This window comes from Sciurus carolinensis, chromosome 9, assembly GCF_902686445.1.
Source record: "Sciurus carolinensis chromosome 9, mSciCar1.2, whole genome shotgun sequence".
NCBI classification, from domain to species: domain Eukaryota; kingdom Metazoa; phylum Chordata; class Mammalia; order Rodentia; family Sciuridae; genus Sciurus; species Sciurus carolinensis.
The window spans coordinates 70,836,249-70,852,086 of NC_062221.1; the positions used below are offsets into that span (position 1 = coordinate 70,836,249).

A 15,838-nucleotide genomic window follows, 5' to 3' on the forward strand; every position below is an offset into this window, starting at 1 on the left:
CTTGGACTTACACCTATCATATGAACAGCATCTTACTCTTTGCCTCAGTCTGGGTGTTTTAGAGGCACCAGGACCCAGTCAATAAAAAGGCCATACTGCTGAACTCCCGTATGGAAATCAAAGCAAAAACTATTCAGATAAGTATAGGAAAATTCCATGACGGTCTCATTTTTCCCCAAATGACTGTTTTTCTCCTGATACTATTCTTAGGGAAACATTCAATATCTCAGTATTATTTTTGAATTCTTCTTTTCCTTTGGAGAGAAGGGTGCACTCAATCTGCTGATGCTCAGTGAGCAAGGAGGGACAATAGTTTGATAGGGTATTACCTATGCTTTCTCTAGCAGAAAGAAGGGATGAAATCTGTAGGCAACTTTTATCTTCTTTATAGAAACCTGTGTGCTAGGAAGAAAAGGTATTGAGAAATATGATTTTCATGGTCCAGAGTGGCAGCAGTGAAGTCAATAGTGAAGTTCTGCTGTGATAATATTTAGCAAACAGCTGCACACAAAATCAACCCAAGATGTCCACACATGTGTTATACAATTTTGTACTGTTTGTGTTGAAGGAAATACCCAGAATCTCAACCTAAGGAAAGAGAATGAGGGAAAGAATGCAGACAATGTGTTTCGAATATGGATTTGACTTTATTTAAAGTGAATGAAAACACCTTCCAAAGAACAGAAACAGTAATCCAAATGCTTAAAAACCACTCACACCATGCAAATTGTGTTTGCATACACAATGCAATCCAGAGCTTAATAAAAACCAAACTTCTGCTTCTTTGGAACAGATTTAACCAAAAGATCAGAAGATAGAAAACAATCAATCATAACAATAAAGAATTTAATGAATCATCAAGAACTAAATGTATAATCTGAAAAAAAAAAAAGAGAGAGAGAGAGAGAGAGAAGACCTTTGGTGTAATTTTCCTTAACTCTCTGGACAAGGAGAGGTTTCTGGGTTTTAAAGATCTTTGAATAGGACTTCCTTGGAAGAAATTTGGTTTTTGAGCACTATGCAGGAGTCCATTTCTGAGAGAACCCTAGAATTAAGGGAACTCCTTGGCTTACTCCATGGAGAAGTACCCCAGTAGGAAGCAGTACAGTGCTGGAATATAGAAATCTTGGAGCTACTTTACCTGGTTCAAAAGCTAGCACTTATTAACTGTGATCTCCAGTAATTCACTTATGCTTTCTATCAGCTTTCTTGGCTATTTCTCCTACCACCTTTTTTTTTTTCCTTTTTCTTCTTCTTATTTTTTCCTTTTTGGTCCTGGGGATTGAACCCAGGGCCTTGTACATGCTAGGCAGCACTCTACCACTGAGCTACACCCCTAGCCTAGTTTTCTTGACTATAGAAGGGGAATACTAGCCGGGTGTGGTAGTACACGCCTGTAATCCCAGCGGCTTGGGAGGCTGAGGCAGAAAGATCGCGAATTCAAAGGCAGTCTCTGCAATTTAGTGAGGTGCTAAGCAAATCAGTGAGACCCTGTCTCTAAATAAAACATAAAAGAAGGGCTGGGATGTGGCTCAGTGGTTAAGCACCCCTGGGTTCAATCCCCACTACCAAAAATAAAAGAAAAGGGAATACTAGCTGTACTAATTACACAGATGTAAAGTTCTTTTAAGGGTTGTGACAAGGGAAGTACTCAATAGCTATTTGCTATTATTACCTGACTGAAAAAAAACTCATGGGTGTTCATGTGTATCTTTAGGAAAAGAACAAGGTATCTTGCTCACCAGTTTGGGAGAGAGTGTGCAATAGATAACTGGATAATTTGCTATGGTAGTTTTTTTTCTGACTTGGAGAAACATTTAAAAGTAAAATCTTAAATGTCACATATTCCTTGTTATAGGCTTTTTTTCTATTGAGAGAGAAAGGATTAGAAAGATTTAGAGAGTGGGGCTGGGTACATAGCTCAGTTGGTAGAGTGTTTGCCTCGCAGGCACAAGGCCCTGGGTTCAATCCCCAGCACCACAAAAAAAAAAAAAAAAAAAAAAGAAAGAAAGATTTAAAGAGTGAAAACATAAATTGGTGAGATTTAGTGAAGAGGCAAAAAAACTATTTCATTGGAGCTATAGTTACTATAAGTGGTAAACAATGGAAACTAAAGTAAGGTTACTTATTTGTTAAAACTGGAAGCAGGATAACTCAAAGTACAACATATTCAGTGGAAGGGGTCTGTTCAAAAACATGTAGCAATTCTGTGGCAGGGCAAATGCACCCCATAGGACAGGTTCCGAGGATCAGGGAAGAGTGAGGGTCCAGTTAGGGACTTGGTCAGGAGTTCAGCCACAAAGAATACTGGAGTAAGAAACTCAGTTTTCCAGATGAGTAGTGAGGACTCCAGAAATGGCTTCCCAACTCCTGCTTCTGTCAAACATTTTAAAAGTATATATCTCTCTGCAGAACTACTCTAACTTGAGTTAGAAGACAAAACTGTATTAAGCATCAACGGTATTCCATGCTCTGTGTCATTAAAAAAGAAGTCTCATTTTCACATATTACCAAAGGTTGCCCAGCCTCAGTTTTCTTACTGTGTGGAAGCGGGAAGGGGCATGTGGCTCTCTAATTTTTCCATAAGTAAAGCCTTGTTTTCCCCCTTCTATTTACACAAGGCTCTTGCTTTTACCAGTAAAGTTTAAAGGGAAAGAAAAGAAAAAATTAAAGTACCTTCTCAGAGATGGCAATGAAAAGAGGATCAAAGGGTTGGGGGAGAACCTCAGAGGCCCTGGGTTCTATCCCCACCACCATGTGAAGAAAAGGGTCAACCAGTAGCTTAGGGAAGATTATTTCAGGTCCACCACCCACCCTCAACCATGACACAAGAATGAGATATACTTTTGCAGCAAAATTACTCAGCTCTTGGGGGCTTCTGCTTTCCACCAAAACTTGACACTCTAAAATAATAGACTAGTAGGTTTCTACTCTTATACAAACCACTTCTTGAGATGCAAAATTTTAAAAGGTATTTCTACAGAAGGATTAGCATTAATGCAGCCTTCTAAATACATCCTTTGAAAGCTAAGCTTGGGTTAAGACATCCTTCCAGCAGTTTTCTTACTTAATTCCTTTAGCTTTCAGTTCCTCCTTGACACGTTCCAGGTAATGATTATCAGGGTAGCCATAACTGCGGAAAGAAAAATCCTTTTAAGCATCATCACAAATAGTTCTTAAGATCTTTTGCATTTGAGGATTTCATATTCAGCATTGTGAACAATTATGGGTAATCCTGAAGATGGGTGATATATAACCATTCTGAAGTGTAGAGATGTAACTCATTTAGCTAATGACTCATTTAGTTGTCTGACCAGTATCTATTTTCCAACTAGGCTTTTAAAATTCTCAGTTTATTATAAGTTTATTTATAACTCATAAAGTTATAACCATATACTATATTTTATGGGGAGTCATTAATTATATGCATAAGATTTTCAATTGGTGATTCTTTTTGAATATCAAGGGTCTGAAGTATTCTGAGTTTTATAAACAACAATCAGATTTCCTGTAACACAGCTTTCACCACCATTAGTCCTCTCAAAACTAAGACTTTTTCTAGCATGTGATTACCAAGAGAGTTTAGCTCCTCTGGGTACTGATGAGAAAAAAGGGCAGAAAGAAAGATGATCTTAAAAGAAAGCACAGTAACACTTCTAGAATCTACCTTTCAAATTGACATGATGCTCAAGTTTAATCAACTTAGATACCATTCACTTGTATGCTGAAATCCTCTTTTCTTTGGTGCAAAATTTAATAACTAATACTTTGTAATTGACAGGGTAGGTGGTTATGGGGACCAAACTTACTCTCTTTGAATTTATCATCCCAGATTAGCATTTCTCATAATACTAGGATACCAGTGCTATAAAGTCTCCTTATAGCCACATCCTCAAATTGCCATATTTTACAACCTCTATACTTTATCTAGGACCATTACATTTCAAAAGGTTCTCACTTTTCTGGTCCTCCATATTGGGATGTTTTGTGATGTATATCATTCCACGTAATGACATCTGATTTTCCTGATGTTCGAGAGTACCCCACTGTGAAAATCAGCTTTTGTTCAAAGGCTTTATGAAGTAGTTCCAAAACCTCCTTTCCTTCCTTATTATTAGGCAAGTATGCAGTTCGATGTATTCCATGATAAGGCTTTCCTGGGTTTGGATGCTCTTCCTGTATAAAGACAAGAAAATGTCATGCAAAAACAGTCCCCTGTCTGAATTTTACTATATGCATAGATCTGTTCATTTGTAGATAGAGCAAATAGAAACAAGAAAAGCATTAAAGTGTTACTCATATTCCCAATAATTCATATTTTTTCTCTTTCTTCAACTTCACATTGTGAACACTACCTATCTTCCTGACTCCTATTTTCCTAACACATATTCTCCATTCATCCTTTGTTGACCTTAAGAAATAGACATGTAAGGGTTGGGTGTGGTGGTACACACCTCCCAGCAGCTCAGGAGGCTGAGGCAGAAGGATCACTAGTTCAAAGTCAGTTTCAGAAACTTAGCAAGATCCTGTCTCTAAATAAAAAATAAGAAGGGCTGGAGATGTGGCTTAGTGGTTAAGCACCCCTAAGTTCAATCCCCAGTACCAGAAAAAAAAAAAAGAGAGAGAGAGAGAGAATTAGATATGATATAGGGTTAGTAGTGTAGTTCAGTGGTAAAGTACCTGCTTAGTATGCATGAAGTCCTGGGTTTGATCCCCCCATCACCAAAAAAACCAAAAAAACCAAAAAAACAAAAAACGCAAAACAAAATGAAAGCACATGAAAATGTGGAAAGAGAAAAGAAAAAATAGAAGTAAAAAGACATGAAAGATCTACATTATAAGCAGATAAGGTAACTTGCATCACCGTTTCTGTCCCTTGTACATGAGTATGAAATAATTCCCTGGGAAATCCATTGTCAAATAGGCAACAGAATAATCCCTTTTGCCCCAGCTATTCCAACACAGTGGAAAGAAACCCAGGGACCCCAGAAACACTTACCGTTTGTATGCCTCCCAACATTTCATATGTAATGACAATGGTGTCACAGGATGGATAACCCGGAAGTGAGGTTTTTAAAATTCTGTACGTCATGGTTCCATCTGGTTGATTCCCTTTCTGGACACCATAGGAAGTCAGACACACAGGACAGTTGGGCTTATATGCCATGGCTGTGACGATACAAGGCCTGCAGAATTCATGCTTGCACTCAGGTAGCACATATTTGTTACTAATGGTGTCCATGCAGATGACACAGATGTCCTTTTCCTTCTTGCCTGCTTCTGAGGCCACAGAACTTGCAGAGTCCTTGAATAGAGGTGAAGCTGCTTTTGAATCTTTAGTATCAATGTCCATGGGTGTTCCATGATCTTTGTTCAATTTCTCTCCAGCTGAAGGTGACAACCCACCTCTTTTTAACACATATTGTTTTGCTTCTGCAAGGCGATTTGGAAAACCAGTCAAAGTCAATGACTCTCTATTCAGCACAAAGTGTATATCTGGATACCTCTTTGTAAAGTCATCAGCGAACTTGGTCCCATGTAAGTGCTGTTTCTCCTTTCCCAAATGTTTCAGTAAAAGGACTTCTTTTGTCAGCTGACTGGTGGCCTGTTGAAAGGCATCTATGAAGCTTGCATAAGCATGCACAGATAGATCTATGTCCTTATCCTTTGACTCAAATACAATGCAGGTCTTCTGACCTTTCTCTAGAACTTTACTATGAATGTTGTACTTCTGCTCTATCTCGGATATCTCTTGGAGTAACTGAACTTTTAGAAGCTTATAGTAAGCAGTGTCAACCTCAATTTTGTTCTTCATGCAACTGGGAGCAATTATTTCCACAGGTTTCAAGACAAAAAGTTCATTGATTATTTGTTTGGCAGCAGAAATGTCATCTTGGGTCCCAAGGAGAGTTAGCATTCCTCCTTGCTCCTTTATCAGGAGCTTTGGAAACCTGTAACTCAACTCCTGTTTGATATCATTTGCCCACTTATGGTCTGCTAAAGGGACACATTCTTGCTTCAGAGATTCAGTGGTCTTCTGAAACTCACTAACAAAAAACTCTCGAGCTGCTTCTATGTCATCTGACTGCCTAGAGGTGAAGTCCAAATAGACCATATTGGGAGAGCTGCCTTGAATTTTAGTGTTTACATCAAATCTTTTCTCTATTGAGTTTATTTTACCAGGACAGGTATATCTGAAGTATTCCAAGAAAGGCAAGGGAATTTCAAACTGGCCGCCTTTTTCTTCTGACCTGGGTTTTGATTCAGAAGGAGAAGAGCTGCTGTCCCAGTCCGGCTGGTCAAGAGGCTCCCTCTCTGTAGCAGAAGGGGAAGATTCCTGATTCCTCTCATTCTCCAGGAGCTGCTCACTTAAGAAGTAATATATTTTTTCAATATCTCTGAAGTCACCACACACCTTCTCAACTCCATTGTTACCCTCCAACTTTTTGACACTGGGGCAGAGAGTGGTTACATGTGCCCTCTGCTCTTTGGAGAACAGGTCACAGTTCAGATCAGCTGTCACAGTAAGAAAGATCTGAAAATTTCAAAGGAACAGGAACAAATAAGATATCTCAGACACCCAAGCCCACAGTAGAACCTAGAATTCTTCAGAATGCCGAGACTACAGAAACATCCACTGTGTCTTTCCTTAGCAGCAGGTAACCTGTTCAGAGCTTTATAGAGTATGCAGTATGCTACAGCCCAAAGGGTCTCAGTCCTGTCTGCACATTAGAATCACCTGGGAAGTTCAAAAAGAGAAAGAGAGAAAGGGGGTGAAGGGGAAAGGGCAAGAGGGCTAGGGCTTAGATTCATGTAAGTGGTCTACAGTGGAGCCTGGGCTTGAACATTTTTTATAAAGCTCTGTGTAAAAAAGAGCTATGTTCTAGAGCTGCCACTGTCTGACGTGGGGAATGGCAGTAGGGGAAAGGCATTTCTGTTCTCTGGACAAGTTGCTGTGGTCCTCACAAAATAGTAGTCTATGAGCCTGGAAAGGAGTCATAAATTGGAGGATAATAGTTTTCTTATTACTATTCTTTTTTCTTATTTACCCTTCCTCTTTAAAAAAAAAAAAAAAAAAAAAAAAACACACAGTTGGACATGGTAGCACATGTCTGTAACCTTAGCAACTTTATCTCAAGTTCAAGGCCAGCCTGAGCAACTTAGTGGGACCCTGTCTCAAAATAAAAAACAAATAGGGCTGAGGATATAGCTTAGTTGTAAAGTGCTCCTGGGTTCAATCCCAGTACCAAACAACAACAATAATAAAAAACCAACAAAATTAAACAACTGACCTCCCACAGAGTTGCTGGACCCTTCTAAACCTTGACCTTTAGAAGTTCAATTATAAGATAGATAATTTATTTTATAATAAAAAGGACAAATGTGAATGAAATGTAATATAAAAGCAGGTATTTCTAATGTTTTGTTCCCCCTTGAGGTCTTTGCCCATGCCCTTTTCTCTGCATGCAACGATCTTCCTCTAGATCTTCAAAATGCTTCCCGAATCTAACCTCTTCTTATACTTCTATGGGGACCACCTAGAGTCCAGGCCATTATCATCTTCCATCTGGCCCACTGCAGCTTCTCCTAACTGGGCTCTGACCTTCCTACACATATGTTTTCACACAGCAGCCAAAGTGATCTCTTAGAAATGTAAACCAGAAAGCCCCACATCTGCCCTCTCTCAGTTCCCAGCACTCCTTCCCTTGCTCCCTGCCTTCCCCTAGTCTATCTTCTTTGTAGCTTGTAGAGCTCAGGATGTAAGCTTTTGTGGGGCTTGTGCACATGTGCATCCCAGGCCTAGAATGTTCTTCCCCCAGAAACCCACTTGTCTAGCTCCCTTACTTCATTCATGTCTGTTCAGATGACACTATTTGAGAGGTTCTTCTTGACATCCTTTGTAAAATAGGGTTTCTTTCATTTATCCTGAATTATTCTTCCCAAAACCAATAGGCATTTTATTTGGTTACATTTGGTTCCTCTCACTTGAAGGTAAGTTGTGAGGGCTGAGTCTGCTGTGTACCTGACTGTGTCCCAAGCCCTTGTTACAGTGCCTGGCACATAGTAGGCAGTTGATATCTATTTGTGGGATGAATTCTTGCATGGCTGACTCCTCATCATGTTTTATGACAAAAGTCTCCTCCACAGAAGAGTTGGCTCTGACTTTTGGTCAGAAGTAGAACCATCTTCACCTTCCCCTTTTTGGCCTTGGCCCTGTTCCTCTCTGAGGCAAAACTCCATTATATATTCTTAGCAGATCGTAGCCTCTGAAATGGTTTTATTAGGTTGGCTTACTTGCTTATCCTCTTTCTGTGAATCTCTCCACCCCAGTGCCAGCTGCCCGAGAGCCGGGACCTTGTCTGTTGTGTTCTCCGTGTCCTAGTGCCTAAACCAGTGCCTGACTCATTATTAGTCCCCAGCACTGTCTGCTGGGACATAAAAGGCAGTAGGTGTGGTAACCATAGGGGCACTTACAGGAACACAGTCATCTGCTTTTTCCAACACTCACCTTTTGGACATAGGAGTCGACAGTGTTAGGAACACTTCCTTTATTTGGGTGCTTCTCCTTAGACTGTGCTTCAGCTTGTGACTGTGTCAATGAAGAACTTCTGGGTCTTGTGTCCTCTATTGGCTTTCTAGTGGTTTCCAGAAAAATGGGCACAGGTTTGTCTTTAACCAAGATGTAGTGCTCTCCTTTTTTCAACACTCTCTCCTTAGCTTCAGAGGAGACATTAAACACACATTCACACAGAAACAGGAGAAATTTCAAACAGCTGGCTCTCAGTATCCCCTGAGAATTGATTCTGAGAACCCCCAACGATACCAAAATCCATGGATGCTCAAGTCCCTTAAATGTGTGATATTTCCATCAACCTACTCATATCCTCCCACATACTTTAAATCATTTCAGATTACTTACAATACCCAATACAATGTAAAATCTTTGTAAATAGTTGTCATACTGTATTGTTTAGGGAATAATGACAGGAAAAATGTACATGTCCAGTACAGATGCTACTTTCTTCCTGTTATTATGACATTTTCCATCTCTGCTTGGTTGAATCCATGGAGGCAGAACCCACAGCTACAGAGGGCCTGACAGTAATCCTGTTATTCATGCATCTGTACCCTGCCCAAGACCCTCACTGTAAGACTGTTCCCTGCATGCTGGAATAGCAGTTTGGTGATGGGGAAGTAGGGGCAGCTATTCAGAACTCTAAAGTAGGCAGCTTACATTTTACAATAAAAGGAAAACTTAATGAAAATGGAACATCATCAGCCCATTTAAAGTCATGAAATTGTCTCCAGTTTCATTTCAATGATATGGAATAATACTCATTAAGTAATTTTTTTTTAAAGTAGGAATCCAGTGTTCCTCCTCATAATGTTAGAAATACATACGTGTTTGCTGACATTCATAGAAAATGACTGAAAGGAGATGCATCAAAATGTTCCTTCCCATTGTTTATCTCCACGTAGTTTCTTCTTTCTTTTTTGCTCTTTTCTTTAGTGAGCATCTATTACTTTTGAAACCTCAAAAGTAGGTCAATTGAATCATAATTTAAAACATAAAACCGCAATGCTTAAACAAGGACAAAAGCTGCCAAGGACCTGGGGAGGGAAGGGACAGTACTTATATTTCTCTGGCAATTGAAAAATACGTCAGTTCAGAAAAGCACATAGAAAGTACCATCCTTCAAGTGGTCAGTAGATCAGGGACTGGGCACATCTGGGGCCCTAACCTCCACCGTGGGGTCAAAGGAGTTGTTGGCAACAGTAACCCCAGGTTCCTGCCCGCCCCAAAGGGCACCTCCATACTTTCTCCTGCGCGCTCCCCTAGGTCAGATTGAACTGGATCGGCCTGGAAACCCGCGGCGCTGCGCCCCCGGGGACGGGGACGAAGACGGCCTTGGCACTTCTGCTGCCCACTGCTCACCTGCCCTTTCTTTGAACACCACCTGGAAAGTGCCCGGGGCACTCTGGTAGACGGACTGGACCTCGCACTCCCCGCCGTCCGAGAGCCGGCTCTGGAAGTAGCCTTCCAGTTTCAAGCGCGGCATGGGGATGGACTCGGACACCCGCACGAACAGCGGGGACGGCGGGCAGGGGTTGGAGGCCATGGCGCCTTGCGTGCAGCTCGCGCGGGGCTCCGGGACGCTTCTGCGCCGGACGGGGCAAAGGCGCCTCCCGCCCCTCCGACTGGGGCCGCAAAGTTTCAGTTTCACTTCCTTGGAGGTCCCTCCCTGTTCCCGGCAGAGCCGCCTCCCCTCCTCTCCGCAGTCCGCCCCGCAGCCAGCGTCGGGTAAGTGGGTCCCGCCTTTGGGGGTACGCGCTCGTGCGGGTCCGCTCTCCGCAGGATCCCTCGAGGGCGGGCGAGGACCGGGGTCCCCGGGCCAGGCCTCCCCATGTTAGCATAGAGGCTAGGCAGGGAAAATGATTCTCTTGTGCTTCTCTTCTTTGAAACCATTGTTGTTATTGCTTTTTGCCACGAAGATGTAATTCGCATTCCAAATTCACGTTATACTTAACCTAATTTTTAAAAGAAAAAAAAAAATTTTAGTTTACCTGCCTTGGGACCTATGACGTGTTCCCTGCCTGCTGCTGTACCCCGTAGATAGGAACTTTTCTGCCCTCCTCCCTTGCGTTGGCCAACAGCACTGGTTGCTGCCTTGTGCGCTAGGGGTAAGAGGTCTCTGAGCTCAAGGGTTGGCAAAGGGAGGCAGACCTATGAACAAAGAAGCAAATCTCTTGAGGACCTCCAAGTGAAAGTTTCAAGCAGAATTTGACACTCTAAGAGTGTTGGGTGGTGGGGGCGCTTAGGAGGGGGGAGAATGGGAGTGCATCTGGGACCAGGAGTGCTGTGGTCTGAAACACAGAGGGTCCTGAGACCTGGAAGGAGATGAGGTGGACAGGGACATGCATAAGGAAGGGCCTGCTCAGATCTGTGCTGTTCAATAGCAATATAATGGGAGTCACATATGTTAATTGTAAAATTCTTCGTCATATTATTAAGACTATAAAGAAACAGGTGAAATTAATTTTACTGCTATGCTATTCAGTATATTCAAACTAATTATTTCAGCATGTAATGGGATAGTTTATGATCTTTTTGGTCATACTAAGTCTTTGCCATCCAGTTTTTTTCTTTTCTTTACCTCACGTTTCAATTCAGACTAACCACATATCCAGTGCCCAATAACTAAACGTGCCTAATGGTCTCCCTTGAACAGCCCATGTCTAAATGGTGAATGGTCTTGATGACAGAGAGAAATGGAAGTGTTGGAAACAAGGGAAGCCAGAGACTGATGGGCCAGATTTGGCAGTTTAGAAAGATAGAGCTGACAACAATGCAAAGGACACATTTCCAAGCAGGGATGAATGGAGGTAGAGAGGCCAGAGAGGTTTTTGCATGTGGCTAGACCAACTAGAAATGGGTTGGTCTTCATGGACAGCAGTTTGGCACTACTATCAGAATTACAATTGCATAGACTTTGTGTTTTTTCAGTTCTACATCTAGGAATTTGTCCCACTGATATATTAGCCCTTATGTGTTAAGTGACCTATGTACAAAGTTGTTCTTTATAGCCTTGTTTATGGTAGCCTAAGACTGGGAACTCCTTAAATGCCCATGAATGGGGGACCAGAGTTAAATAACTTACAGTGTTTCTATATGATGGAATACAGTGAGTAGTGAAAAAATGAGGTCCATCTCAGTGTGCTCTATGAACAGATCTCTGGCATGTATTAAGTGGAGAACATAAAATGTAGAAGAGTAGGGGCTGGGGAGATAGCTCAGTCGGTAGAGTGCTTGCCTTGTAAGCACAAGTCCCTGGGTTCGATCCCCAGCACCCCAAAAAAAAAAATGTAGAAGAGTGTATAAGATGCTACCTTTTGTGTAGAGATGTATCTAGAAGGATAAAGGAGAAATTGATTGCCTTGGTATTTCTTGAGGGAGACAGGAGAGGGCTTTCTACACTTTTTGAACCATGTAAATGTAATATTTATTCAGACGATCAAAAGTAAAGTTAGATACTGCATTTACGTCTTTGGAAAGAGTATACTGCCATAACTCAGGCAATAGTTCTAAGACCCTAAAGTGCAGCAGTGTCAGGGAACAAGGAGGGTAGGGGCATGTATGAGAGGAACTTAGGTGATCAGGACCCAGAGATAGATTAGGTATGGAACAAAAGAGGAGATTTAAGGATAATTCTTAGATTTCTGATTTGAATGGGCAAATGGTGTATCATTTGCTGAGCTATGGAATCTAGGAGATAAAGCATGGATTTTTGTGGGGGAGTAGGGAGGAGGAGATAGGGGTCAGTTTTTGCGGAGGCTGTATTTGAGGGGAATGTGGACATTCAGGCAGAGTTGCAAAGTGAGTTCCAGGAGAGCGGTAGCCTAGAAATACAGACATGGGAGTTGTGTTTGCAGTTGGTGAGTTGAAGCCCTGTAGCAGATGAGATTACCCCTGGAGAATATGTAGGGTAAAATGAGAAGTGTCACTTAGACTCTTGAGGCCAGGCACGGTGCATACCTGTAATCCCAGTGACTAGAGGATCACAAGTTCAAAGCCAGTCTTAGCAACTTAGCAAGACCCTAAGCAACTCAGCGAGACCCTATCTCTAAAGAAAATACAAAAAAAGGACTGGGGATGTGGCTTAGTGGTTAAATGCCCCTGGATTCAATCTCCAATACCAAAAAAAAAAAAAAAAAAAAATCATGGGGCAAATGATTAAGGGGTAAGGGGTGGATCTGGACGTGAATCCAGGGGAAATCTCCTGTATAGGTATATGGAGAAAAAAGCCAAAGAACCAAGAGGGCATAGGAAAACCAATAAAGCAGAATTTCAGGAATCAAAGCAAGCAAAGATAGAAGATAGTGCCTTGGGTTAACCACATGGGGGACACTGACGATTTCAGATGAGTAATGGGGATGAGGTGGGGAGACAGATTATGGTGAGCTGAATGGGTAGGACAATCGACCACTCTTTGCAGAAGTTTGACTGCCTATAAAGGGACAGAAACACCATAAGAAAGGACAGAAGGAAAAAAGTAACAACAATAGCAAAACACTGTGTGCATCTCATCAATGGAATGAAAAGCTTTTCAAAATTAGAAATCATGTTCAGTCCTCCTGTGGAATATTCTTAGCAAATTCCCTTAGCTTCAGTGATGGAAAGTTGAGAAGGGATTTGTTGTTATTTAAATGGAAGAAATTGTTTTAGGCAACATTCTCCTTGTTTCTAATTTCTCTGGGGTTAAATGGATGCCACCCCCATTGCCAAGTCCCTGTCTAGACCTTTAAGGGCTGATCTGAAGGTAGAAATAGGTGCAACAACATCTAAAGCAAAACCCAGCAGCCCACAGCAGGTGCAGTCCTCCTTCTTTTGTGAATACAGCAGTGCCCTCTAGAGGCACACACGTGTCTTGTTCTTGCATTTTAGGATTGTTGTGGACTTACTCCTTTTCTTCCAAGTGTAAGTGCTCTTGATATTGTGGATGACTACATAAACATTTTCTATTGCAAAGACATAGAAAACACTCCGGGGACCTAAAGATAGCAGCAAGTGTGGGCCACTGTATCTTTTCAGCATCATCTAAAAATTCACAACCTTTCATAACTGCCTACTTCATGGCAAACTTTATAATATTCCCCAGAGTTTTAAAAATATTATTATCCCGACATCCCCTATTGAATTAGGTCAAGGATATTTATCATAAACTCAGTAATGCACACTCCACGCAGACATAAACATTTTCTTCAAACACTCTCCAGGGATCTTCATTTGCTCATAAGCCTGCTTGTTCCTGGCTGTTCTCCGAATGCTGTGCTCAGTCTCACCCTTTGTTATCATCTTCCTCTTCTACATATGTGAAAACCTGCTCCATCCTTCAGGACGTGGCTCCAGTCTGAACTTCTCCTTAAGTTTTTTCCTGTTCAAGCCCCCATAGCTTTTCCCCTTCTCTGAACTACCATCATGGTTTCAATTGGAACCTGTCCTGAAAAGGACAGAGGTAAACAGTAACAACAATAGAAAACCAATATGTGCATCTCACAATGGAATGAAAAACTTCTCAAGATCAGAAATCATGCTCAGTCCTCCTATGGACTATTTGTACCGAATTCCCTCAGCTTCTGGTCAATGCTTACTGACTGTGTCACTGTGTTGTTTCTGTTTATTCCTAGAAGTAGGCCGCCATATCTGGGAACTGCAGTCTATGTTTTGAAACACAAGAGGGATTAAAGACCCACCAGAGATCTGGACAATGGCCTTTTCCATGGTAAAAAAGTTTAAGTATCTATGTATTATGAACCTTGATCAGAACATGAAGAGTTCTCCCTCTAATAAATAACAAGAACTCTGGGATCTTCAGTAATACCTAGCATCTCATTTGGTTTTAATAGCCCAATAAAAGTGTTCTTCTTCAACCATGTGGGAATTGGGAATTGAAAATATGCTAATTGTTGTGGTTTGGATATGAGGTGTCTCCCAAAAGCTCACGTGTGAGACAATGCAAGAAGGTTCAGAGGAGAAATGATTGTGTTGTGACTGTATTAACCTAATCAGTGAATTGATCCCTGATGGGATTAACTGAGTGGTAACTGAAGTTGTAGGGCGTGGCTGGAGAAGATTGGAATTGAGGCCTGGCTTTGGGGTATATATTTTGTATGTGGAGAGTGGAGACTCTCTCTCTCTCCTTCCTGATAATGGGAGCTGCTTCCCTCGGCCACGTTCTTCCATCATGGTGTTCTGCCTCACCTGAGCTTCGAGGAATGGAGCTAATCTTCTATGGACTAAGACCTCTGCAATTGTGAGCCCTCAAATAAACTTTTCCTCCTCTCTAATTGTGCTGGTCAGATCCTTTTAGTCACAGTAGCAAAAAAGCTGACTAAAACACTAATTATCAACAATGTCAACTTGAGGATGGATGATTTTTTTAAAAAATGTCACTTGTTTATCATTTGGATTCTGTTCATTCATTCAGCAGTTCTTTTTTTTTCAGGACGGAGGAAAGAATAAAAGCAAGGAATAGAGAAAGTAACCTCATTTGCTAAGTCTGAAAATTCGACATCAGGGCTGTGTCATGGAATAGGCAGTTGAAAGTGGGTCATTATTGGTGGGTGGAAGATACAGCTGATGAGGCTCATGTCCTCGTGTTTTCTGCTCTATCTAGGGAAACTCCAAAGACATTGGAATTGGAGACTGTCTGAGGGTTTTGGATCTTTTTAGAGGTCTATGACCCTTAGGCCTTTTCAAATGTTAATCTACAACCCTTCATGTCATTTTGAATTCAAGGTGCACCGACCCCTGTGGAAGTAGGATAGGGTCAATGTTTGATGGAACATATAGTGTTTTCAGTGTTTTAGGCATAAAGATGGAAAATAACCACATCAACAAATACATGTGTCCCTCTCTCCCAAACCCAGTGCTTTGAGCAGAGTTCCTGTTGCTTTGCATTTAGGAGACTATATTTGTGATCTGTAGCCTGTAGTCATTCAGTTTTAATTTTTTTTTAAAATTCATTCTCATCTTTCACAGGATGTTGGAGCAGCAATTTCCAAGGAAAAATCAGGTAGGATCACCTCACTCCTACTCTTATTTCAGAAAGGCTTTGCTCAGCTCTTTCCTCAGTGGAGAAAAGGAAATATGGAAGGAGATCTCCCCTACAAGTGCTCAGGTGTGTGACTGAAGGCCAGTGTGATGACCCTAGCTCATGCTTCAGAAGGAGGATTGCTTCAGAAGCAGTGTGGCACCAGCAGCTTATTCCCTTAGGGCCCCTATTGATCCTTTCCTTTGTCCACAATGTCTCTTCTGAGCACAGCCCTGCAGCTGACA

The 15,838-nt window shown here is 41.6% G+C and overlaps 2 protein-coding genes across 2 annotated transcripts in view; one reads left to right on the top strand and one right to left on the bottom strand.

The window, feature by feature from the left end:
- Nucleotides 1–1,188: 1,188 nt before the first annotated feature.
- Nucleotides 1,189–10,224, bottom strand: Dtx3l (deltex E3 ubiquitin ligase 3L). Its single transcript, XM_047564484.1, has 5 exons — nucleotides 9,938–10,224; nucleotides 8,510–8,718; nucleotides 5,000–6,535; nucleotides 3,959–4,176; nucleotides 1,189–3,133 (listed from the first exon to the last, which is right to left on the bottom strand). Exons 1-5 carry the CDS (start codon nucleotides 10,119–10,121, stop codon nucleotides 3,064–3,066), a joined length of 2,217 nt encoding a protein of 738 aa, XP_047420440.1. The 5' UTR covers nucleotides 10,122–10,224; the 3' UTR covers nucleotides 1,189–3,063.
- Parp9 (poly(ADP-ribose) polymerase family member 9) overlaps nucleotides 9,791–15,838 on the top strand; it is a 38,371-nt gene continuing 32,323 nt past the window's right edge. The window contains 3 exon segments of the mRNA XM_047565484.1: nucleotides 9,791–10,303; nucleotides 14,188–14,282; nucleotides 15,542–15,680. Of these exon segments, the coding sequence (XP_047421440.1) occupies nucleotides 14,268–14,282; nucleotides 15,542–15,680 (154 nt within the window). The 5' untranslated portion in view covers nucleotides 9,791–10,303; nucleotides 14,188–14,267.